This window comes from Podarcis liolepis, assembly GCF_965112155.1.
Source record: "Podarcis liolepis genome assembly, chromosome: 2".
Taxonomy (NCBI): Eukaryota; Metazoa; Chordata; class Lepidosauria; order Squamata; family Lacertidae; genus Podarcis; species Podarcis liolepis.
In genome coordinates this window covers 24595552-24620922 of record NC_139555.1, presented here as the reverse complement: position 1 = coordinate 24620922, position 25371 = coordinate 24595552, and the positions used below count along the sequence as shown (strand labels likewise).

The 25371-nt window shown below is 44.4% G+C and overlaps 1 protein-coding gene across 13 annotated transcripts in view; it reads right to left on the bottom strand.

Moving 5' to 3' along the window:
* Window positions 1-25371, bottom strand: part of ARSG (arylsulfatase G) — a 115531-nt gene that overhangs the window by 21965 nt on the left and 68195 nt on the right. For all 13 annotated transcript variants that reach the window (XR_014522601.1, XR_014522602.1, XR_014522603.1 and 10 more), the window contains 2 exons: window positions 20743-20851; window positions 7081-7201 (listed from right to left, as the gene is read on the bottom strand). Coding sequence is in view for 7 of the 13 variants with exons in the window: in XM_083490139.1 (XP_083346265.1) it covers window positions 7081-7201; window positions 20743-20851 (230 nt within the window). In the remaining 6 variants the exon portion in view is untranslated. The remainder of the gene's footprint in view (window positions 1-7080; window positions 7202-20742; window positions 20852-25371) is intronic.

Sequence of the window (25371 nt, the reverse complement as noted above, 5' to 3'; positions counted from 1 at the left end):
GGGATCTGCAGAGTTTGCGCAACTTACGTGACAGACCTCAGCAACTCAGCATTTTGGCTAATCTACTTTATTTACATATAAACACACATGGAGCACTGCAACATGGCTCCCTCTCTCTCTAGAATCAGACAGCAAAGAGAAAGGACAAAGGACAATAGTCCCACTTCACGGAACACAGTAACACAAACATCCTGTCTCCGTCACTTCACACTCTGTGGAGTCAAAACATATACCGTCATGTGATAGACAACAATCCTATGACTGCAATCATGGAGCAGGAATTCTAACAGTATTGTGATACTGAAAAATCAGATATCACCCAGCCCTAATGGCAACAAGTCTCACTGTGTTCTGTGGGGCTTGTTCCTTAGCAAATGTGTTTAGGAAAGCAGCCTTAGAAGAGGAGAATCACTTGTGTGTCACACAGTATCCTGCATTATCAGGTGGTGAGTTGCCATTGCCAGCTCTCAAATGCAATAAAGAAAGGGCCCAATTCACTAAGTGACCAGCCTGATGGAACACCACAGCATGCCACCCTCTCACGGAACGGGTGCATCAAGAGAGCGCTACCGAAAAGAACGAGACGGACTGGAACAGAATACATTGGGGGTAAGAGGTGTAGCTTCAAATCTGGAGTGCACCGGGCTGCTGCTGCTGCACATTGTGCCACCTCCATGTGTAACAATATGCTGGCACTAGTGCAATGTGAGTCTCCATCCTGCCCATTCTCTCACTTGTTTAGTTAAAACAGGCTTCCTCAACCTCGGCCCTCCAGATGTTTTGAGACTACAATTCCCATCATCCGTGACCACTGGTCCTGCTAGCTAGGGATCATGGGAGTTGTAGGCCAAAAACATCTGGAGGGCAGAGGTGGAGGAAGCCTGAGTTAAAATAACAGATGTTTTGCCTGTGTCGGGGGACTGGATAATAGAGGGCCTTCAATGCTAATCATTGCATGGAATGGCAGCTTCAGTTGCATATGCAGGAATTCAGTGTTGCGCTCTTCCAACTGTTTCGTCAGCTTGCCCGAGGGAATGATCCTCTCTGTGTGCAAGGTTCTGGGGGGTTCACCAGACCTCCCAGAGCTGATTTGGTGGGGGACGTGGGGGCATGAGAAGGCGGAGGCGTGCCATTGGAAATCTCAATGGGACTTAATCAATCACTTCCTTTTGAGGACCCATGCAGAGGATCGTACTACAATAGGATTGGTTTCAATAAACAGGTTACATTTTCAAATAATCATAGCATCTATGGCAAACGAAAGAGATCACTGATTGTGCAACTGACCAGGTAAAGGTAAAGGGACCCTTGACTGTTAGGTCCAGTCATGGATGACTCTGGGGCTGTGGTGTTCATCTCGCTTTATTGGCCGAGGGAGCAGGCGTACAGCTTCCGGGTCATGTGGCCAGCATGACTAAGCCGCTTCTGGCGAACCAAAGCAGCGCACGGAAATGCCGTTTATCTTCCTGCTGGAGCGGTACCTATTTATCTACTTGCAGTTTGTGCTTTCGACCTGCTAGGTTGGCAGGAGCAGGGACCGAGCAATGGGAGCTCACCCCGTCACGGGGATTCGAACCGCCGACCTTCTGATTGGCAAGCCTTAGGCTCTGTGGTTTAACCCACAGCGCCACCCGCATCCCTAAAGGACCAGGAGTAGCAATAATAGCACCCCAGATGTGCGAACAGCACATGTTGATCACCTGCATAAACAGAATAAAACCAGCAAGGTCGATACAATCTGGCCAATTGTGCACATGTGGCTCGACACATATTGGTGCTTTTGAAGTAAACATCAGCCAGCTTAATTCTAACCAAGGAACTCAATCATGTTGCACAAATCACACATAGATCTCATTAACAGCATGCATCATATGCAAGGCTTGAGAGGTAAAAAACGTAAAAGGTAAAGGACCCCGGACAGTTAAATCCAGTCAAAGGCGACTATGGGACCGCGGCACACATCTTGATTTCAGGTCGAGGGAGCCGGCATTTGTCCAGACAGCTTTCCGGGTCCTATGGCCAGCATGACTAAACGGCTTCTGGTGCAACGGGACACTGTGACGGAAACCAGAGTGCACAGAAACACCGTTTAGCTTCCTGCCACAACAGTACCTATTTATCTACTCATCCTGGTGTGCTTTCAAACTGCTAGGTTGGCAGCCGCTGGGACAGAGCAACGGGAGCTCACACCGTCACAGGGATTCAAATCACCGACCTTCAGATCGGCAAGCCCAAGAGGCTCAGTGGTTTAGACACAGCGCCACCCGTTAGGGCAACCAACATGTTCTGCACACTGTGTTAAAACTAGAAAAACAATCGTCTCTACTGCAAATGAACAAGAAGGTTTTCCCTGTCCTATCTGTGACAGAAATGGGAAGGGGAAACTGATAAAGGCACTAACGTTAAGCATCAAGTGGAGACTGTCGACTTAGCGAAAATGGCACCCTTCAGATGTTCCTGGACTCTTTCCCCAGCCAATATGGCCAATGCTAAGGGATGATGGGAGTTGTAGTTAGGCAGTATGTGGAGGATACAGCTTTGGTTACCCCTGGAGTAGAGGAACACAAAAGTTCACATTAAACTGTAATCAGCAAGTGAATTACAGCACAATCCTATGCATGTCTTCTCAGAAGTAAGTCCCATTGAATTCAAGGGGAGTTACTCTAATTGCCACTATCATTTGCACCAATATACACAGTGTGGCCATTGGAGGTGTGGCTGGCATTGGCACTGCAATGCTTTGGGCATCAGGTTATGCTAATAAAGGGTTAAAATTGCTAAATAAGTTTTTAAAAATGCTTTTTAAAAAATTACTCAAGCATAATATTATAATGGCTATCCTGTTAGTCTGCTCTGGTTTTATTAAACTGGTCCAAACCTGATTATTTTTTTACAATGTGATTGTATTTCCTATTGATACAATTGGTTTAGTCGTGCCCACTGGTATCCATAGGGATGAGGGGCAGTTTAAAATAATTTCAATTAATAAATGCAAATAATGATCCCAAATGCCTTAAAAATTCCTGCTGTAATGCCGACTCCAAACTAAGCCTACTTTCAAAAAGAAAAACGAAAGGAAAGAAACACAGTGATAGTTCATTAGGTGGTGTTGCCTTTGTTCAATTTGTGCCATATTTACAGAACACAAATAGGGGAAAGATTACAATAATGCACCTGTTTTCAAGTTGGCTCGCCTTGGCAAAATCTGTGCAGCTCACTGCATCAGGGTCACAATGAGCAAATCAAACTCTATGCATCTCAAAGGGAAACTAGCTGTGACCATTCCTCACCTCAGGGCCTAATTTGAAGGACAGCGTGTGCTCCCAATGTTCAAAAACAACACTGCGCAAGTTTTCAAGAAAGATTGTTAACAGAACTTTGGCACTGAAGCCCTTCATCTTGTTGACGCTGCTACAATAATGAGTCATGACATGCTGCTTATGAAGAATTATATTTCTAAGTGAATTAAACTACAACCCGCCCTATGAACCGACGCTTGTTCCATATTCCCCTTTCAGCCACTGGACGTACAATTTTGGAAAAAAAAACCATGTGCCATAAGAACATGATGTCCCTTGCCATTCAACACAGAGCGTTTCATAACTTATTTTATGCAACAGCTTGAATAACAGAAAAAGGACAGAGACACATAGCAACCAAAGGATGTTCATCATAGCAGAATTGGAAAGACACTAGTGGCAATAAAGCTAACCGTAAAAACAAACTTCACAAGTAGAATTATGAATGACCACGTGCTAATCAGTCACCACGTTGGCAGATCTCACTAAAATGCCTCTTCTATATATCACCAACACACAAGGTGCAGTTCATCTGTTTACAAAAAGGGATTTTGACAACCACAGCTGAGGTCCTTTAACTTATTCATTTCTACCCAAAATGTTGACTAAAAATTAGACCCAGGGTGACATTACAATGGCTTTAACACAAGTTAAGCAGCAGAACAGATAAATAAACCACTGACGAAAAACTTCAGTGGCAGCTAGAATGGTGACTGGGAGTGGCTGCTGAGACCATATAACACTGGTCCTGAAAGACCCACATTGGCTCCCAGTACGTTTCCGGGCACAATTCAAAGTGTTGGTGCTGACCTTTAAAGCCCTAAATGGCCTTGCCCAGTATACCTGAAGGAGCATCTCCACCCCCAGTTCAGCTCTGAGGGTCTTCTGGTGGTTCCCTCCCTGCAGGAAGTAAGGTTGCAGGGAACCAGGCAGAGGGCCTTCTCGGTAGTGGTGCCCGCCCTGTGGAACGCCCTCCCATCAAATGTCAAGGAAATAAACACCTGACTTTTAGAAGACATCTGAAGGCAGCCCTGTTTAGGGAAGTTTTTAATGTTTGATGTTTTGTTCTGTTTTTGATATTCTGTTGGGGGCCGCCCAGGGTGGCTGGGGAAACCCAGCCAGACAGATGGGGTATGTATGTATGTATGTATGTATGTATGTATGTATAAATAAATATTATTATTACTACTATTCAGCAGCAAGCATATAACAGTGGACACAGCAGTATCGACAGGGAAAACCCGGTGTATACTGCTGAATTGGAGGGCCCTATCATTTGCAGGACTTTGCAAGCAACTGAACTAAAGACTTGGCTGCGGACTTAAACACAGCAAGCACTTTGAAGGAAAAGACCCTCTCAGGGCTCAAACAGAGAGACTACTTGTAACATCTGTAAATAGTGTGTGCATGCAGAGTGGTGTTTGTTGTTGCTGGTCTAGTGAAGACAACTCTCCTAAATGGCTGTTTTCTGTGGTTGAGCTTCAGAGGCGCTACACCCAACAACACCCCAACAGTGATTAGGAGACAAAATCAGAAAATGTGGGTGCATCTGGGCCTATTACTGCCAAAGACACCCCAGCTTTCCATCAGGGCTCAGCACTCCTGTTGCGAGAACCCAGACCTTGCATATGCCCTCATCAAGGCAATTTTTTACCTTCTCTTTGAACTTGTCTCAAAACATTCATTCAATGCCATGAAGATGTCTCTTAAAATGGTTCATCTGAGACTTGCTGCCTACATACGGCACAACCTTTGCCAATCCAATCATTTCACCATGAACCCGTCATGTCATGCCCTGCCTTTACCATCATAATTGGACCATTGCAAAAGAGAACATTCTGTCTTATAGGGATGCTTCTCCTTCTTAACTGCTTGCCCCCAGGGTTAAGTTACAGCACCCACAATTTTTTTACTAAATTGAATACATAAAAGCCACAGTGAAATCTGAAATGCCCAGTGGGAACTAGTGTGCAGGAGCTTGCAGTAGGGGCAGGCTTTCAAAACAACATACAGGATTTCATCCTTAGGTTTCCAGTTTGCGGCTGGGAGAGGCAAGAGGGCAGCGTGTAGAAAATGTGCCCTCTGATAACTACCCTGCAAACTGCTGTTCTCATGCTTACGCTTGTAGCTCTCGCATTATCATGTGAACAGAAAATGACAGAGTGTAGACGGGTTGGGGTGGGGGTTTGCCCTACTTACAAATTGATAATGGACACAGATGCCGGAGCCAGGACTCCAGGCTGAATGAGAACTTAATGATGTCCCTGTTTGTTCAGGCAAAGACTAGCACCAAGCACCCTGGGACCCATTTTTGTTGTTTCTCTTGTTTGGTTTCAGAATCCAAAGCAATTAAGAAAAGAAATCTGTTGTGATGTAAGGGAACAAAAACCGGTTTTGCCTTGAAAAGCAAAGGAAATGGGAGTCACCTGGCCATCAACGAGAGAGAAAGAAAATGACAGGAGGCAAGCAAAGCTAAAGTGGGGAAAGGAGATTGCACCAGCCTACCGGCTCCAGCAAGACTTGAGGCAAAGACCTCCTATGCATACCAATTTTAATACAGTCGTACCTTGGAAGCTGAATGCCTTGGGAGTTGAACGTTTTGGCTCCCAAACGCCACAAACCCGGAAGTGAGTGTTCCAGTTTGCAAACATTCTTTGGAACCCAAACGTCCAACGCGGCTTCCGATTGGCTGCAGGAATTTCCTGCAGCTGATCGGAAGCCATGCCTTGGTTTTTGAATGTTTGGGAAGTTGAATGGACTTCCGGAACATGATTCCACTCGACTTCTGAGGTACCACTGTAATAATATTATTGGTCCATTACATATTTTGGATGCACATATGCTCCACACTCTGTGGGTGTGTTATTTCACTAGTAGTGAAAGAATAGCACCATACACAGCTCCAAATATTTCTGGAATTATACAACCTTTTCTACTAAATCTTTGAAGAAGAATATATTAAGTCAGTGCTACAACCTTTAATAATAATAATAATAATAATAATAATAATAATAATATCATGAATTAGATGACATTCTAATTTCTCTAATTTACAGCTCTGGCTGTTTACAGTAAATAATTCCCTACATGCATAGGACAGCCTGAATTCCCTGAATGCTCTCCCACTCCTCACTAGGTCTTATGCAGTTGTCGTCGCAAGTGGCTAATATTATATATGGCTTCTCAAAATTTAACATGCACATATTCACTTGGTGCATGTGATAAGTTCTGAGAAGCCAAACATGATGTCAAACTGATGCCTTGCTCAGGTTTTGGAGATTTCCCTCAGCAAAACAGCATCTTGTTCATGAAAAAAGAAAGTATTTTTCAATACTCCTTTGAGTTTGAGGCTAGTTTCAAACTCCAAGGGCCAAATTAGAAAAACTTCAGAGTGCACCGTGAGAGTTCAGAACTCCTCACTTCTTCCTCAACAAAGTCTTGTGAAATTATATAACCAAGGACTGTGCCCCTCCTGCTCAGGAAACCCAAGGTAAGCAAGCAAAAAATTATGTGCCCCACCCACCACACCCTCAATTAAAGGAACACTTTAAATAATAACACCATGGAGAGTGCTGCTTAGATTTTTCACTTCAGGCAACGAAATATCTCAGGCCATTCCATCTGGAATGTTGATAAATTAGGATGCAAAAAGCTGATTTGGACTACGGACTGCATCCCATTGTTGCCACCAAGGGCAAAAAGAAACACACCGTACCACTGTAATAAAGGCCACACTATTTCCACACAAAAATTCAGCTAAATATTAAGGTTAATTGCATACCTGGTGTCCTTTGTTTGACCGCCCGAAGAGGACCTCAGACACATCCATACCATCAAACTGTCTGTTGGGAGGGAGGCTTGCGTTTGCCAGAGACACCAAGGTAGGGAATATATCTAAAGTGCTGCAGGAGAGAAGAGACTGTGATCAGAAGAACACAGGACAGGAGCAGTGTACAAGAAGCAAGAGCTACTTCACCATGAAGGAGAGCTTTGGAGGAAATAAAATTAACACTTCCCCCCTCGGTCGTAACACATTCTACACCAAAAGTACAGAATTCAGATGAGTACCTCACTTACGCAAAAAAGCAACAACCCTATATCGACCAGACTGGGCCTCCTCTTTTTCAGGTTGGTACGTGTGTGTTTTAAGAAGAAAAGAAATTCAATTCCCAAACACAAATCCAACTACAAGATATAGCATTTGCACATACTGACTATTTTACCTTAAGGGTTGGATTCATTGTCAGGACTTTTCCTCAAGGATTAGATTGGGGGAAGGATGTGGGGGTGGGGGAAGGTCACAAAAATGGTGGGGAGAAGAAAGATATATTGATTTGAGATTGAGGGCAGCAATTGTACAGAAAAATGAGCTTTGTGCAAGACACTCAAACCCAATTTCTCAAATGCTAATCTGCCAAGTAATATGCTCCCAGGAACTTGAGCCAAAGCCTCGCATTAGACTGAAATTATTTACATCCATATTAATTAGCACATTTTAATGAGCGAGCACCCCCTTTTACAAATGTTAATTTGCTAGGAGGAAGCTGGCTATATCGCTGAGTCACTCAAGAGAAGGGTGATCCAGTGCTTGCAGTTCTTGATGGAAAATTAATGAATGCCTAGTGGACACAAATACCTTGTGGAAAATTTCTAATGCCTCAAGTGCAGAATGGGTTCCCAAATTACGGAGCAGCATTATGTTGTCATTTCCACTTATCGTCTCCAGCTCTCGATCATGAAGACACTGGCCTCACTAAGGTTTGTTCTGAGGTAAAAACGATGGGAGGGAAGCTAGTATATAATGAACGAGGCTTCCTTATGCTGTGTTAGACAGATGCCCAACTGGGTTATATCTGGGGAAGAACTGGGTCCAGGTGTTTGATGATGAGTGACATCCTTGTTCTGCTGGCTCCTCTCCTCTCTTTCCAAGGCCAGATGCCCAGAAAAAGGAGACACGTCCCTTATATATGCACCTGCCTCCCCCTTACCACTGGGCCTTCCTTTCCTGCTGCCCCCATGCCTTTGGAGTGCCAGAGGAAAGCTCAGTAAGGCCAGAGGGAGCTAGCAACTCCTTCAGAAAACACAGAAAGGTGGGCTTAGTTATGATGGTGCATAGTCTCTGAACTACTTGATGCACATGAGTTCCAGAAGAGACCCAAGCAACAATCAGACGTGTATGGAACCATACAAGCACCCACAGAAATACCAAGATTTGAGCTCCAAGTTCCATAAAACCTCAAGGCCACATAGCTTCCTGTCAAGACTTGCATACTGGTGGGGAGCCAGGGTGGGTCACTATAAACTTCTATTGTGTACTGCCGGGTCCAGCACAGAAACACTACCACGATGCAGTCTTTGGTGATAAAACCAGTGGCAGGATTAAATAAGCAGGGTAAATACATCAGAATGATGCCATGCTGAGCACACCAATTCACTTTCTAGGAAAATATGGTTTTACTTATGTACAGCACAGCAGCTTCCACAGGAAGCCAGGATGGAAAATGAGAGTGGCATTGGGTTCTGCAGTTGCCACCAACAACCCTGTCAACATTTCCACTGCAGTCTTCTTATTTCAGGGACTTAAACCTGAGCCACAAAACACATTATTCCATAATCATATACTTGATAACACAGCACATGGAGTGTGGTACTGAAATAATACACACACAAACACCGTCAGTTGGGTGATCTGACATCCAGCAACCAGCACAATACGGGAAATGGATTACTGAAGCAGCTCAACAGAAGATGGTCAAGCTTGTAATTGGCCCTAATCACCTGGAGATTGAACCAATTCAGCTCGTTTCTTCAAATTAGTATGCAAGTAGGCGAAACGCCTTATGCTTCTTGTATATCACAGACACAAGGGATGTCTTCAAGCAAGGGTTTTCCCCTGGATTCCTGGGAGAGGAAGAGCTAACACACTTCACATCTTCCATATCAGTCATGGTTTTATTAATATCATTTTATTTTCTTATGGTTGTCTTTTTAAATAAGCCAGGCAGTATTAGGGATGCTCGAGGAATTCATTCTTTGACCATTTTAATAAAAAGGGACTGGATTAATGTTTAGATCATAATGCAGTCATCCTTCAAATTTCACATCTCTTGAATGCTATGGTGTTGTTCTTGGCTCAAACAAACAAACAAGCAGAAATACCCATACAAATAGCTGTTTGTTTTTTTGATAAAACAAATTTAGAAATGCTTACTCTGAGACACAACACATTGAGAAATTCATATTTTGTGCAAAAATACGTATTTAAATGTATTATTTATATCTTAAAATTAATATACTACTCGACTATAAATAAAACCTTCAGAGCAGTTTGTGTTCTTGTGCTGCAATGTAATGCATTTTAAAAATCTTTGAATGTTACTTAACATTGTTTTGGTGGAACACAATATGGGAGAGTTCCCCTAAAAGGCAGATAATGTCCATTATGAGGAATCATAGACAAGATTGCAGAGTGAATATGGAATCCTGAGGTTCCAGGGACTTCCGCTTTGCTGGCTGTGCTGAGCAAACTAGTAAACTCATTTTCAAAAGCAATTTTCAGGCTTGGAAAACTTGGCACAACACACCTAACTTCTCGGATCTTGCCACTCCATTCCCTTCCTGGAACACCCAGATTTTGCAGTGGGAAGCGTGAATACGCAGGTTATAAGAGGCCTTTTTGAGAATGGCAAACCAATTAGCAGAGAAAACATTGTCACAATGATGCAGCGGTACAGAAGAAATTGGTTGCATGGGGTCCAAGTACAAAGAAAATGCCGTGAATTCACAAAAGTTTGAAAGTGTTTGTAAGTATGTGCCTCCAGCAAGCTTACCAGGAAAAAAGAGAACAGTTTCACTCATTAATAACCTATTTGATGAGGGGTTTTTGTTTGTTTTGTTTTTTTCAAACTATGGGATTAGAAATGGTGTGGGAGACAGGCCAGGGTCTGTTATTTGAGACTCAGCTTGGGAGGTTGTATAGAGAGGAACACCACCCTTCAAAACAGCTTCAACGTTAACAAGGAAGTTCTTAATTAAACTGATGCATCGGTGCATAGCTGTCAACCGTCCCTTATTTGGCGGGAAAGTCCCTTATCTCAGCGCATGTCCCGCTGATGTCCCTTAAATTTCCCGGGTTTCAAAGGAAGCAGCTCCTCTCCCTTCCTCCCTGCCGGCCAGGGAGGAGGGAGGCTCCAACTGTGTTGCTTGGCTGCGTTGCTCACCCAAAAAGGAGTCTAAGAACGACTGGGGTGGGGGAGATTGCATGCCTTGTGCCGATCAAATCGGTCGCGTTGCCTGGGGACTCGCCCTTGCTCAGCGTTTCCCAGCGGAGAGGTGATGGTGTTTTCCTTGCTGCATCCCCTTTGCCGGGTTGCTGCGCTGTGGGAACCACCGCTTGAGGCTTTGTTTGGCTGCTGGCTGGGCTTTCTGACTTTGGCTCGGAGGGGCTCAGAAGTTGAACATACTTGTGTTTGCAAAATCCCTTATTTTGGTTGCTGATCCCTTATTTTCGAGGCTGCTGGTCCCTTATTTTCAAATCTGTAAGTTGACAGCTATGCATCAGTGCCACCTTACCTTAGTTAAATTAATGCATTTTTTGCACAATCAACCAAGTGAAAGGGCAAGTGAAAGCCAGTATCTTGGATGACGCCTTGATAGTTAAAGCCTGCTTTCTGTTTCCCTTCTAGCTACATAACCTGATGATACACCTTCCCAAAAAGTCACATGCAGCGAACCTGAACTCTTAGATAACGGCACCTACGCACACAACAAAACAGCCCCCGCTCAATCTATAGAGCTCTGCCAAAGCACGTCGCCGCAAAACGATGGCACAATTTCTTCCTTATTCATTTGGGCGGCCTACTTTACTGACCTACTTTTTAATGAGCAGGAAAATCATAAAGTCACTGCGGGCACTCGTCATCAAACGAAGCCGTTAAGCGAAGCAGTTTGGCACGGCAGATTTTGGTGGAAAGGCAGCAGCTCCACCCCTTGAGGCATGGGAAATTCATAAGCATTTTCCGCTCAATGGAAGAGAAAATGAGCGCCTGCTCCCTAGCTAGAGGTCTAGGAAAAAGAGTTGGCTCTGCACAGGTTGAGAACCCAGGTGTGTAAATGCAGAGGAATCACAGGCAGAAAAAGAAGGATGAGTTTTAAGATTTGCAGTGACACAGAGAAGGAAAAGCATAGAAGCGAATGCTGGGAACATCAGCTTTCTCTATGAGTCTGCACTTGCCATATATATATATATATATATATATATATATATATATATATGCTTTCGTAGATTTTCACGGGTACAGGAATGCAGGTTTTGGTGTCTTCGGGTGTCTTCCCGTGTAAGAGTTGGGGTGTCTAGGCGACGTTTCGACGAGGTCTCACTCGTCATCTTCAGGCTGGTGCTTTCGGCTTCTTGTTACTGGAACAGAGCTCTGTTCCAGTAACAAGAAGCCGAAAGCACCAGCCTGAAGATGACGAGTGAGACCTCGTCGAAACGTCGCCTAGACACCCCAACTCTTACACGGGAAGACACCCGAAGACACCAAAACCTGCATATATATATATATATATATATATATATATATATATATATATATATAAAACGAGTAGAGACAAACAGAAATAAAACACCAATTAGGAAATCGAAAATACAAGAGACAACAAATGGACAGCTAAAAGCCTCAGGTGAGCCTCCTTGGGTAGGGAAAGGATTCCAAAATACAAGAGACAACAAATGGACAGCTAAAAGCCTCAGGTGAGCCTCCTTGGGTAGGGAAAGGATTCCAAAGGAACAGTCCTCTGCAACTTAACTCTCAATACGTGATCCTGAAAGTGGCTTTGAACCCTCAGTTGTGGGGGCAACCTTTGTTCACAGAGCAGCTTCTCAGCTAAGTCCATATATCCTGATTTCCGCCTGTTCATTACTCACCACTTCTAGTGGGTCCCATATTCTCAAAGGCAGTGCATGCAAAACCTCTGACGTCAACTATTCATGCACGGCAGTTCGTCATTTATCAATATGCTTCCTTCCTTCCTTTCTCAGACATCCAGGTGCACTGAAGGAGGCTCCCGCCCACAAGCGTTCGTGCCACAATGATTTTGCTAGCCGCTGGGGAGCCAAAGGATTCACCTCTCCTTCCTGTCCACCCTACCCAACCCTGCGGTTGCTGCTGGTCTTTAGAAGCACCAATTGCCCACGATTCCAAAGAAATAATTGGTCTCGTAGTGTTAAATATGCACAGTTGAGATAAAGTCTTTCCCAACAGATGCTTAGCGACTGTTCCATGAAAACGCTGGAGCCCAGCCAGCAATGCCACCCTTTTCACAATACAGCCAGCTGGGTTCTCCTCCTTTCCCCAGGGCAACTAGCTTCATGTGGGAGGTACATGCTGTCAGCCGAGATGATGGGAGCAAAAGATAGAAAGAATCTCTCCCACCCACCACCCCCATAAATCCTCCTATATCTTCACACTGGGATAATCATATATGTAACCAAGAGCTGCTACACACAGTACTGAAATTTAGCATCACCTCAGTGCAGTGAAGAAATATTCATCCTGCATGGAATATGGATCAGGAAAACCATTGGGTTTACTGGCAGGGAGGCAGTTGCTGCTAACCTAAGTTTAATGTAAATAATAATAATAATAATAATAATAATAATAATAATAATAATATACCCTGTCCATCTGGCTGGGTTTCCCCAACCACTCTGGGTGACTCACAACAGAGGACTTGGAGGTGAGTCTCTGCCTGTTTGTTTAAGTTTTAATTAATAAACATAACAGGAAAAAGGGGAGATAAATTAATAAAAATTAATTAAAATAGCAATAAAGCAAAATTAATTCAAAAACAAACAAAACCCATTACCTGCAATAAGATTATTCCATCAATCCTACTTAAACATATACATTAATATAGGCAGCCCAAACAGGTATCTAAATGAAACTGATGATTCTATGCTGTGTGTTCAAATACAGAATTGGCAAAGAGAACTTCAAACTACTCAAGTTTGAAGTAGAGGTTTGGCCATCCAACTAAGGGTCACCTTGTACAACCCTCTGCAATGCAGGAATCTCAACACATTTGAAACCATTCCGGACCCTGCTTAACTCTGCAAACGTGCTAACAGTTTTATTACTGTGCCACTTGCTTTAAGACTCTTCCTCACCGTAAACACTTACAGAAAACCTACTTTTGTTGTCCATCCATTAGTCCCTCATACTACAGGAGTGCTCCAAAATCCACAAATAACAAGTATTTCTCAGAAAGAAAGTAGATATAAATAAACATTTCTGAGCAGAAAGAAAATACCACAGGACTTGCCCTCACATTAGATACAAACGTCACATGTAACTTGGCCCCAAGTTTCCAACACACTGTGTGTACTAGGATTTCAGCAGCCCCAATTTGACATGGACAATCTCTGAGTTTCACACTAAGACTTAAAACGCATCCTAGAATTGCACCAAACGCTTAGAGAGGAAGGCATTTCATTTCTGGGGAAAGGCACCCGATTTCACTGGATAGTTCACCAGAACAATCCATTCTCAGAGCACCACGCTCTTGTCTGCATACTTGTTGATGGAAAAAATAGTCAAGAATGCTTTGTTCCAGTGAAACACTAGGCATGAGCTTTTGACACACAAATACCTTGGTTGCCATTTTACATTTTGGCTCTACCTCCCAACAGCTATCTTCTTAGCTATCAAAGACCTGTTACGATCACTAGATCATAACATGTCACTCATTATCATCTGTTTTATTGAGGCTTGGATTCTGTAATTATGGTTGGCTGATTGTAATAGATGTACTACTGCTGCTAAGTAAGCAACAACAACTGCCAATCTTTCCGTTGAATAATAACTCCAAAATATATAGCTTACGAACACCATACAGTATCCGTGACACACCAGCACTGATGCATAACTTCAGCATAAGGAGGCAGCGGAGAATGAAAGCATTCAGCTTCAAGGCTTCGCATAAGTGGTCAGATTGTGACAGCGTTCTGGGCTAACTCCTTAGAAACAGCCTGCAGAAGACTGAAATGTCACAGCAATTAATGGCATTAGTAATAACTTTTGTGGTGCGCGGAAAGACATTTCCGTGGCCAAAGGGGCTTACATAATGCCAATTAATAAGGAAATCACACCCAAGGAACTCATTTACAACTACTAATAAAAGCCAAATGATCACTGCTATTATTCCAGTGGATTTACCCTTGCAATCCCAAAGAGATTTATGTCCACTGTTGAAAACAACAACAAGAAGGATCTAGTGGTCCTTATTTACTCTAAGTATTTTTGGACTTGGGGTCCAAAAAGCTGGGATCAGGGATGTTGAAGTTTAGTCATGTCTGACTCTTTGTGACCCCATGGACCAGAGCACACCAGGCACTCCTGTCTTCCACTGCCTCCCGCAGTTTGGTCAAACTCATGTTTGTAGCTTCGAGAACGCTGTCCAACCATCTCGTCCTCTGTCGTCCCCTTATCCTTGTACCCTTCATCTTTCCCAACATCAGGGTCTTTTCCAGGGAGTCTTCTCTTCTCATAAGGTGGCCAAAGTATTGGAGCCTCAGCTTCAGGATCTGTCCTTCCAGTGAGAACTCAAGGCTGATTTCCTTCAGAATGGATAGGTTTGATCTTCTTGCAGTCCATGGGACTCTCAAGAGTCTCCTCCAGTATCATAATTCAAAAGCATCAATTCTTTGGTGATCAGCCTTCTTTATGGTCCAGCTCTCACTTCCATACATCACTACTGGGGAAACCATAGCTTTAACCATACGGAGCTTTGTCAGCAGAGATCAAGGATAGCAGGTCCTAAAATTGGAAAAGCCCACTCCCAATGGCAATAGCAATAGCCAGAGGCACCGTTAAGAGCATCATCACCACAAGTCTAAGCCAGGTACACAGTGGATGGTAAGCAAAGGTGATGTGCAGACAGGAGCCGAGAGAAGGGAAGTAGATAAGATGCATGCAGCATAAAGAGGTCAGAAGCAGCTTGGTCCTTCCCGGATGACTTAATATCCAGAGCAGAAGAAGGTGAAATCGTATTGGTTCCCTAGGCTCCTGGGTTCAAATCCCTACACAGCCAGGAAACACACACCAGTTGGCCTTGGGCAAATAATGGTCTCAGTTCACAGAGTTGTTTTGAGGATTCTGTCTTGAGCCTGCGAGATAAGCCAAGGAAAGAGCATAAATAACAAGAATTGATGTGGGCATGTTTCTACCAGCAGGTCGAGGCCAGATTACAATCCCAAAGCAAAGATCCTGGGGTTTCTCCTTCATCTCCCTTTCAGAGCATTCTGCAGTGTGCTATTGAGAAACATTCAGCAGGGCATATCCAGTCATTTCTATGGGATAGCAAGAGGGAGTGTACTACACCAAAACTACATTCCCACACGCTCTAATATTTCTCTGACGAAATTAGGGACATCATGTTATGTTACGTTGTTATGTTATGTTACGTGTTGTTACGTGTTGTTACGTGTTGTTACGTGTTGTTACGTGTTGTTATTTTTATCCTGCCCATCTGGGTCACCCCAGCCACTCTGTGTAGCTTCCAACATATGTATAAACCATAATAAAAAATTCAACATTAAAAAAGCTTCCCTGTACAGATGCTGTCTAAGGGTTGCATAGTTACTTTTCTCCTTGGCAGGGGTGTGTGTGTGTGTGTATGTGTGTGTGTGTGTGTGTGCATGTCACATAACTCCATACCATCCAACATTTCTCCAACAAAAATAGGGGACGTCTTAAGGAAAAGCAGGACATTTCAGGATCGAATCAGAAACCTTCTGTAAATCCAGGACTGTCCTGGAAAATAGGGACAATTGGAGAGTCCGTATTCCAAATCCAAGAGTAAAAATTCTGAAGCATCTGAGATGCATCAGTCTAAACTCCTGATCTGTATTTAAATCAATAATGGAAGAATTTCTAATGGATATGGGTAAATACTGCTAAAAGAGTGTAGTTCCGTTGAAACAGGGTAGAACTGTATCTTTAATACCGTGGTACCTTGGTTCCCGAATGGCTTAGTTGTCGAACAAACTGGCTCCCGAATGCTTCAAACCCAGAAGTAAGTGTTCTGGTTTGTGAACGTTTTTTGGAAGCCGAAGATCCGACGTGTCTTCTGCTTGAGTGCAGGAAGCTCCTGCAGCCAGTTGGAAGCCGTGCCTTGGTTTTCGAACAGTTTTGGGAGTCGAACGCATTAAGCTCGAGAACCAAGGTTCCACTGTACACACATTGTTCTGGTGGCCCAATTTGCCTTGGTCCTTGCCTTGCTAGACTCTTTCAACCTGTCTGGGGAGGGGGGGCAGCTGGCCATAACCCTTCTAACTGAATTTGTGGGTGCGATTAGACATAATAATAATAATAATAATAATAATAATAATAATAATAATAATAAATTTTATTTATACCCCACCCTCCCCAGCCAAGACCGGGCTCAGGGCAGCTAACACCAGGTATAAAACAATTGATTAAAATACAACTTAAAAACAGGATTAATATGCAGCCTCATTTCAGTAGAAACTCAAATCAAAAACTTTTGGGGGATGAAAACGTCAAATCTTCACCAAGGCCAACTATCCAGATTGGTCCTACGTGGGCCAGAAAAAAAGCCAACGAAGTCCCTAAATAGGAGTTCCATCACAGAAGGAAAAAGGATAGAGGGGAAGGGGATCAAGCTGATTCCAAGCCAAAGGCCAGGCGGAACAACTCTGTCTTACAAGCCCTACGGCAAGAAATCAGATCCTGCAGGGCCCTGGTCTCATGAGACAGAGCGTTGCACCAGGCCGGAGCCAGTGTTGAAAAGGCCCTGACACAATACACCTCTTTTTGCCCTTGCATGCCTGATTTTTTTCAAAAGAAATCACTGGTGCTGTCGGAGAAAGCAACGTTGGGGCAAGACAACCCCTGACTGTCACCTGCTGGAACCTGTAACACAAGCAGAATGGTTTTTAAACACCCACACTCACGCCTACTTCAGGCTGTGCTTTATCTTTTGGTTCTCAGGCAAGTGTTAGCTGCGCTGTAGCTTCCTGAGATCTTGTCTCCCAGGAGTGCTGCCAAGGAGATGACGCCCCAGGGAGCATCTCACACTGTTGCTATCTGGCCTTGGAAGCACCTGGTTCCCAAGCATAGACAGTGACAGCCTTGATTACTCCCTGGGTTGTTTTCGCCTCCTCATGGGAGATGCAGAACTATGTGCTCCTGGCTGCTGGTGACTTGGAGGAGAGGAACCACCAGGGGCTGTTTAGGGGAAGGGATAGTGGCCACGATCCCTTTTGAACACCTCACACGATGCACCTGCGCTAGGGTTGCCCCCGTCCCTTTGAAACTGGCCCTTTGAGAGCCAGTGTGGTGTAGTGGTTAAGAGCGGTAGTCTCGTAATCTGGGGAACCGGGTTCGCGTCTCCGCTCCTCCACATGCAGCTGCTGGGTGACCTTGGGCCAGTCACGCTTCTCTGAAGTCTCTCAGCCCCACTCACCTCACAGAGTGTTTGTTGTGGGGGAGGAAGGGAAAGGAGAATGTTAGCCACTTTGAGACTCCTTAAAGGGAGTGAAAGGCGGGATATCAAATAATAATAATAATAAAAACCCCACAGGATCGCCCTGTTTTGAATAGCAGCATCCCCTGTGCCGTTTGGGATGCCTTTTGCCCCATTTTCAAAGTCATGGAAAGTATAAAATGGGCATTAAAAGTTTCCTCCTTTGTGCGCTTACGCCAACATGCTTGTCTCATGCAGCCTAGCTTGCTAGACACCTCAGAAGTTAAGCTGGCTGATTGATGCTCCAGGTTAGCCAATAGAGCTCAGCAGCTTGCAGCAGACTCTTCTGGATTGGGCCGAGCTCTTGCCGATGGCTCTAAGAGGGACAAGCAAAACGTTCCCTGGAGCAGCAGCCTCAGTCCCTTGAAAGCTAAGAATTTGTCGTTATCTCTCCCCCTCGTTCTTTTTTTGGCTGGGTTTCTACATTTCTCATCTTTCTGGCAGGCAGAAATTCAGCAGGTGGGAAAGATTTCCTTTCCATATTGGATGGCTTGCAGTGACTGACAGATTCATTTGGTCATTGCAATGGATTGCTTTGAACTCATTTCTGCACCAGGTAAAAGTAAATTTTACACCCACAAATTCCCCTCTATTTTGCCTGACCTGTCCCATATTTTGCCCAAACAAAAGTGGCGACCTGCACCTGCACCCTCCCCTCTTTGCCCCATCTCCTACTCCTCTCTCTTGAAGGCACTCTGCAAAGCGTCGCCACCAACAGCAGGAAGCAAAATAGATCCCACAGCTCCCGTCGCCATTTGTGACTGCTTAGATGTTTGCCTATGAAAACAAAGCTCTGTACCACTTTAGGAAAACAAGAGGGCATGCCTGCACTCTCCACATCTACACTTAAGATCCAGTAATGAAAGTTTTCAGTGCTGAGGACTACATGCCAGGCTGTGGGTCGGAGGCAAAAGGAGGAGGAGCAATAGATAGCGTTTCTACCTTTGTACAGTGAGATAGAGTTTTACACTCACACACAGCCTTCAGGGGCATTATCAGACTATTCCAGCCAGGCAAACACACTCCGTAATCGTGTAAGTAAGTAAATAAATAAATAAATAAATAAATAAATAAATAAATAATAGTGTATTTTGTGTTTTTATAGTGTGATTTTATCTTGTGAGACCTGCAGGTATAGGGTGGTATACAAATTTCAACAACAACAACAATAATATTAATAATAATAACAACAATAACAATAGCAACAATAATAACGTTGTTGTTGAAATTTATATACTACCCTATACCCGCAGGTCTCAAGATAAAATCACAATATAAAAACACAAAATACAAAATAAGGATAAAAACAAAAGCAACCCAATCACCCCCTCCCAACACACTTTAAAGACATTGGATTATTTCATGTATTTTTTATTTTTTGTTGGAAGCCGCCCAGAGTGGCTGGGGAAACCCAGCCAGATGGGCGGGGTATAAATAATAAAGTGTTGTTGTTGTTGTTGTTGTTGTTGTTGTTGTTAGATGTCAATCAGTCAAAGGCTTGGATAAAGAGGAACGTTTTTGCCTGGCGCCTAAAGATGTATAATGAAGGCGCCAGGCAAAACTCGCTGGGGAGAGCATTCCACAGAAGGGGAGCCACTGCAGAGAAGGCCCGTTCTCGTGTTGCCACCCTCCGCACCTCTCGTGGAGGAAGTGGGGCACACGAAGAAGGGCCTCAGAAGTGATGATCTCAGGGTCTGGGTACTATCTTCCAGGACCATCTCAGCAGTCCCAACAACAGTACTGTAAGACAGACTCCACATTAAGAATCCTATCTTATGTATGGGGGAAACGGAGGATGAGAGGCAGCAGTTTGCCAAAAGCAAAGTTAATGACAGAGGTGAGATCTGAACAGTCAGCTTCCCACTCACAGCTTGTTAACACGTTTTGGCCAAGCTCATCCACGGAAATACCATGCAGGGTAACAATACAGAAGCAAGCATCCTTGACTCCTTCAAAGGAGTGTCCCCAGCAAGCCATCTGGATTAATGTGGGCGCTCTCTATAGGTTTTTGTCTGTGTGCGGTAAGCTGTTTTTGATTCATGATACCAATGCAGTTACCAATTACAACAAAAAGCATTGCATCGCCTTACAGCAGCTGTTCTCTGTCTTGAGTCCCTAGATGTTGTTGGACTACAATTCCCATCATTCCTAGCCAGCATGGCCAGTGGACAAGGATGATAGGAGTTGTAGTTCAGTAGCATCCGAGGACCCAAGTTTGAGAAAGGCTGCCTTAGGGACAATCACATTTATTATGGCACAAGCTTTCAGGAACCAGTTGAGTTGATCAGAAGCATGAAGTACTAGAGAGTTGGAAGCAATGAGGTCAGAAGGAAGTGAAGTTACGTAAGGTTATTAGTAGGGAATAATTTTTACTCCTGTTCTCATGAGACAGGGATTTTGAAATCTTTATCTGAGTAAACATCTCAAAAGTTAACTTTTGGCCACTTTCAAACCCAGGAGGAAAACAACCCCCTTGGAAGAACTCAGTTGTTGACTCAGTGGCCAGCATCTCTGAACCCCTTCACCCTAAACAGCCACATGGTTTTTTTGTCCCCTCCCCCCCCCCAAGCCTTCTTCTTAATCCTTATTAAGGTCTGAGAAAGGGGCTAAAGGGTGCAGAGGGTTGCATAAATCTGTGGGCGCTTAACAGAGTTTATTACTGGTTAACTCAGGACAACACCTCCATTTTTGTTGTTCTGTTTATCCCTCTGGAAATGGCAGGTTCCTCCACTTCCCAGGAATGTATGTTCTCAGCAGTTCCGGTTCATGCCAGAGCAGTTCAGCTGTTCCCCACATGAAGCCTGCGCCAGTTTTGGGTTTGGCCATCAACGCCCCTCTCCAGGCGGATCTTGAAAATGATCCCAGAAGAACAGCAGGCACTGTTACGTTCTCTTACCTCAACATCACAGGACTCGTGGCATTTGCCGGGATCTTCCCTGCCCAGTAGGCAAGCGTGGGAACCCGGTGACCCCCTTCCCAGGTCGTTTGCTTTGCTGAGCTCCCGCCTGCAAAATTTAAACAGAGAAAATGTATTTGCGGAGGCCTGTCTGCCAGGAGAGTTCCCAAAGAGCCAAGATCACAAAACAAAAGCTAAATAGTTAAGAGACAGGGGGACAAGTTCTCTCCTTTTTAAAAATGAGACAAAAAAATCCAATAACGGAGATGTGAAATTGTGCTAGCCCAAAACAGTGCATAACATAAATGACACAGCAGTCCTAATGATCTCATCAATTCCTTCCTCTACGCTGCTTCAGTTTATTCAGCAGTGGCAACAGCAGAATGCAAGGCCTATTCAAGGTTGAATCTGGGATATTTTTAGCTTTTTCAACATGCACAGGGCGGGGACGGGGGAGACACTCCTGAAGATTATAAATGTTTACAAAGTACTGGTGCAGCACATAGCATGCTATGCTTGAGCTCCATCCCAGCTGGATTGGCCAAATTTGGGTTAAGTCATCATGGTCTTGCAGCCACAGTAACCTTCCTTCAGGACTAGCTGTGAATGCGCACAAGGCAAAGACTTGGCATGGACAAAAAGTGTGATGTCAAATCATCTACATAAAAGCACAGTACAGTGGTACCTCAGGTTACATGCGCTTCAGGTTACATATGCTTCAGGTTACAGACTCCACTAAGCCAGAAATATTACCTCGGGTTAAGAACTTTGCTTCAGGATGAGAACAGAAATCGTGCAGTGGCGGCGCAACAGCAGCGGGAGGCCCCATTAGCTAAAGTGGTCTTCAGGTTAAGAACAGTTTCATGTTAAGAATGGACCTCCGGAATGAATTAAATTCTTAACCCGAGGTACCACTGTACAGTAGTACCTTGGAAGTCGAACGGAATCCGTTCCATAAGTCCGTTCTGACTTCCAAAACGTTCAGAACCCGAAGCACAGCTTCTGATTGGCTACAGGAAGCTCCTGCAGCCAATCAGAAGCTGCGGAAACCCTGTCAGACGTTCGGCTTCCAAAAATAGTTCGTAAACTGGAACACTCACTTCTGGGTTTGTGGCGTTCAGGAACCGAAACGTTTGAGAACTAAGCTGTTCAAAAACCAAGGAACGACTGATAGATGGGGGGTAGGGAATCAAGTGTAAATCCTGCTGTGGAGTCTGGAGTCACTGCCAGGACGGGGGGCAGAGCAGGGAGGGAATGACAGCTGTGGCTGAGAGGAGGAAGCGAAGACAGGCTTGTCGGGGAGTGGGCTTGGACCGCTCTGCCTTAACACAAAGGAACACAGGAAGCTGCCTTAGACCAAGTCAAAAGTTCATCTGGTTTTGCATTGTCCACCTTGGCATTTCAGCGGCTTTCCCAAGATTTCAGAGAGAAGTTTCTCCCAGTCCTACTTGGAGACGACGGGGGCTGCATCTGGGACTTTCTGCATGCAAGGAAGATGTTCTAACACTGAGCTATGGCCTCTAACACGTACACTTGCAGCAGCAGCAAAAACATGGCTTCAGAGACAGTGCAGCTGACAAAGGGTCAGGATGAAGAGAGGTGGGTGGGAAGGCTGAGCTCTGATCCAGGAGATGCAAAGGTTCTCCGCTGACAACAAAAAGAACTCATGAGAGCAGGTGCCCCACTTTAAAAACTTTTTATTCCACTTTCAAGATTTAGGAAGAACACCTTCGCCTTCCATTGCACTTTTTATAAATAGTTTCAAAAGTCGCACAGCTGTTTTCAACCACTGGAACATCCACATTTTTTCTCATTGCCTAAGTCAGATAGGAGGCATACAGGAAACACTTTAATTGATTCCGATTCAGTTCTGCTTGTACATCTAGTCCTGAGGGGCTAGACAGAGATGGGCTTGTCTGTGCTTTGTTTGCCCAACAATATTTGGAAATGTTTGGTACGTGGAGCTGTTACATCCAGAGTGCATAAACATTTATATAACCATGTCAGACCGTGCTGCTTTGTTTAAAAATGATCTCTCCTCCTCCTCCTGCTGATGGCAAATTGTTTTTATTTAACAAAATATATAAGTTGCTTGATTGCAGCAAAAATCTCTGAAACGGTTTACAAGAAGTTTCAAAATTACCTGTAGAGTTTTAAATATTGAAAAACAATTATTTTAGGACACATTAGCCCCTACACATTTGCACAAAAATGTTCTAAGCAGGCCCTGAAAACAGTACAGGGAAGGTGTCTGCCTCATGTCAACAGGCAGGTGCTGCCATACTAAAAGACTGATTTCTTAAAATTGTAAGCAACATCTGAAAGCAGCCCTGTTTAGGGAAGTTTTCAATGTTTGATCTTTTACTGTATTTTAAATATTCTGCTGGGAGCTGCCCAGAGTGGATGGGGAAACCCAGCCAGATGGGCGGAGTCTAATTAAATTTATTATGATGATTATGATGCTTAATTGTGGAAGGGGAATTATGTGGTCCCTGTAACGGTGCCAGTTCCGCAGATCAGAATAGTGGAATGGGCACAAAAGGGCTTCCGGTACCAACTATGACACCTTGAATTTGGCCTAGTAACAAGCGGGCAACCGGTGCCATTCCAGAAGCAGAGGTATTACATGCAGACAATCACTCACTCGTGTCAGCAACCGTGCTGCAGCATTCTGAATTAACTGCGGCTTCTGCATCGCAGACCTCTGACTTTGTTTGGGTTATGTAGGCTGCTTGACCAATGAAGGCTCTCCCTACCCCGATGTGGAACCCTGATTGTCACATGATAGGCTCCACTCTACAGATGTGCCACTCAATGCATGAATGGTGGGAGTATAGTATGGGAACCAGTCATATTAGAAAAACTAACCAATAAACTGAAACTGACAGGGGGACAAATGGAAGATGACGCCTCCACCCCGTTATGGCTCCCCTTTATCACATACACAGCCCAACAGGAGAATGACAAGTATCCACCAACAGCATATGAATCAATATGGCTAACCTGATTCAAAAACACCCACCCACCCCACTCACACATGAAAACGAAGCTCACCACAGCCAACCACAAACAAACAACCACACCCTAGGCCAGGCTTCCTCAACCCTGGCCCTCCAGATGTTTTGAGACTACAGTTCCCATCACCCCTGACCACTGGTCCTGCCAGCTAGGGGTCATGGGAATTGTAGTCCAAAAACATCTGGCGGGCCGAGGTGGAGGAAGCCTGTTCTAGGCCAACCCCAACCTCTCTCACCACCAAAGGAACACAAGCGAATAGTAAAAGAGAACCTGCACAAGCGACGCTGACACAAAACCCCACACATACATGAAGTAAAATAGAAACATGGCCACCCAACTCCACCCCCACTCACCATGGCCCCCTCCACCTCTTTCCCCCTTTTCTTTCTGATGTAACACTAATGTCTCAACAAATGAAACTGATGTGTAGAAAATGTAACTTGAAAAAAGAGGCATTGCACATACTTCTGTAAACCAAGAAATCTTAATAAAAATTACGTGGTGGGGGGGGGGAATGAATGGTGGAAGTAGGTAGAGCTGCCCCAAATGCAATCATGGTTGAGGCCCTGATCTCCACCTCACAAAACTGATAAGCTCTGGGGAAGGGAGAGAGGAGGTCAAATAGGATTAGAACACTTTCAACTCAATTTTTCCTCTGGACCCACTGTCTAACACAGTGTTTTCCAAACTTGGGTCTCCGGCAGTTGATGGACTACAACTCCCATCATCCCTGGCTAGCAGGACCAGTAGTGAGGGATCATGGGAATTGTAGTCCAGAAACAGCAGGCGACTCGAATTTGGGAAACTCTGGCAACACCCAGCCTCTATGTACAAGCTGGAAAACTACACCTTCCCGGCCTAGGTTTGGATATGGCTGCCTAAAACCCCAGCAACACTTCTCACATTCAAGCTGAAGAAAGAAAAAAGAGATCTTTGCTGCTTTCTGTTGTGGCTGCATTGGCTAATTGTTGTTGTTTTTTAATGGAAAGGCTCTGCTTTACAAATAGGCTAAATGAAACAAACTCAATTCAAGTGACTTCCTCCCCCTCCCCTTCCAAAATCAAAAACGACGAGTGCTTGTTGACAAGCGCATTCACCTCCCTTCCCCAAAGCACAGTGTCTGTAAACACAAAGGGTACAAATTGCACCGGCCCTAATAAGGGGCTTTTTCTGGACCAGCTCTGTGCTGAAGTGCCCATCCACGCAAAATAACACAGGCCTGTGGCATTTGTTTCAATAATCAAATGTTATGCAAGCATCCTGTTGCATTAAATTACAAAGGCCAAGGCTTCTGGGGGAAATCTGACGGAGGAGAGAAAACAGAATGTTTCCTTGTAAGGAAGAGGGGGTGGGGATGGACAAACCCAAAACACCCCCTGGAAAGGCCCAAAATGGAAAATTACCAGGGCATGGGATGCCACTTGATTTATTGCACGCATAACTTTTTGCCAGGGAACATATTGAGATGCTTTCTGGAGGACTTTAGGGCTTGTCTATAGCTCATGCAAACATTGTAAGAGCTCAAGTTCAGTCCTGCTGTTGGCAAGTTTGCCATTTTAGAGGGGTGGTTTTCAACCAATTCCAAACAGGGCTGCACTACTTCTGAAGGAT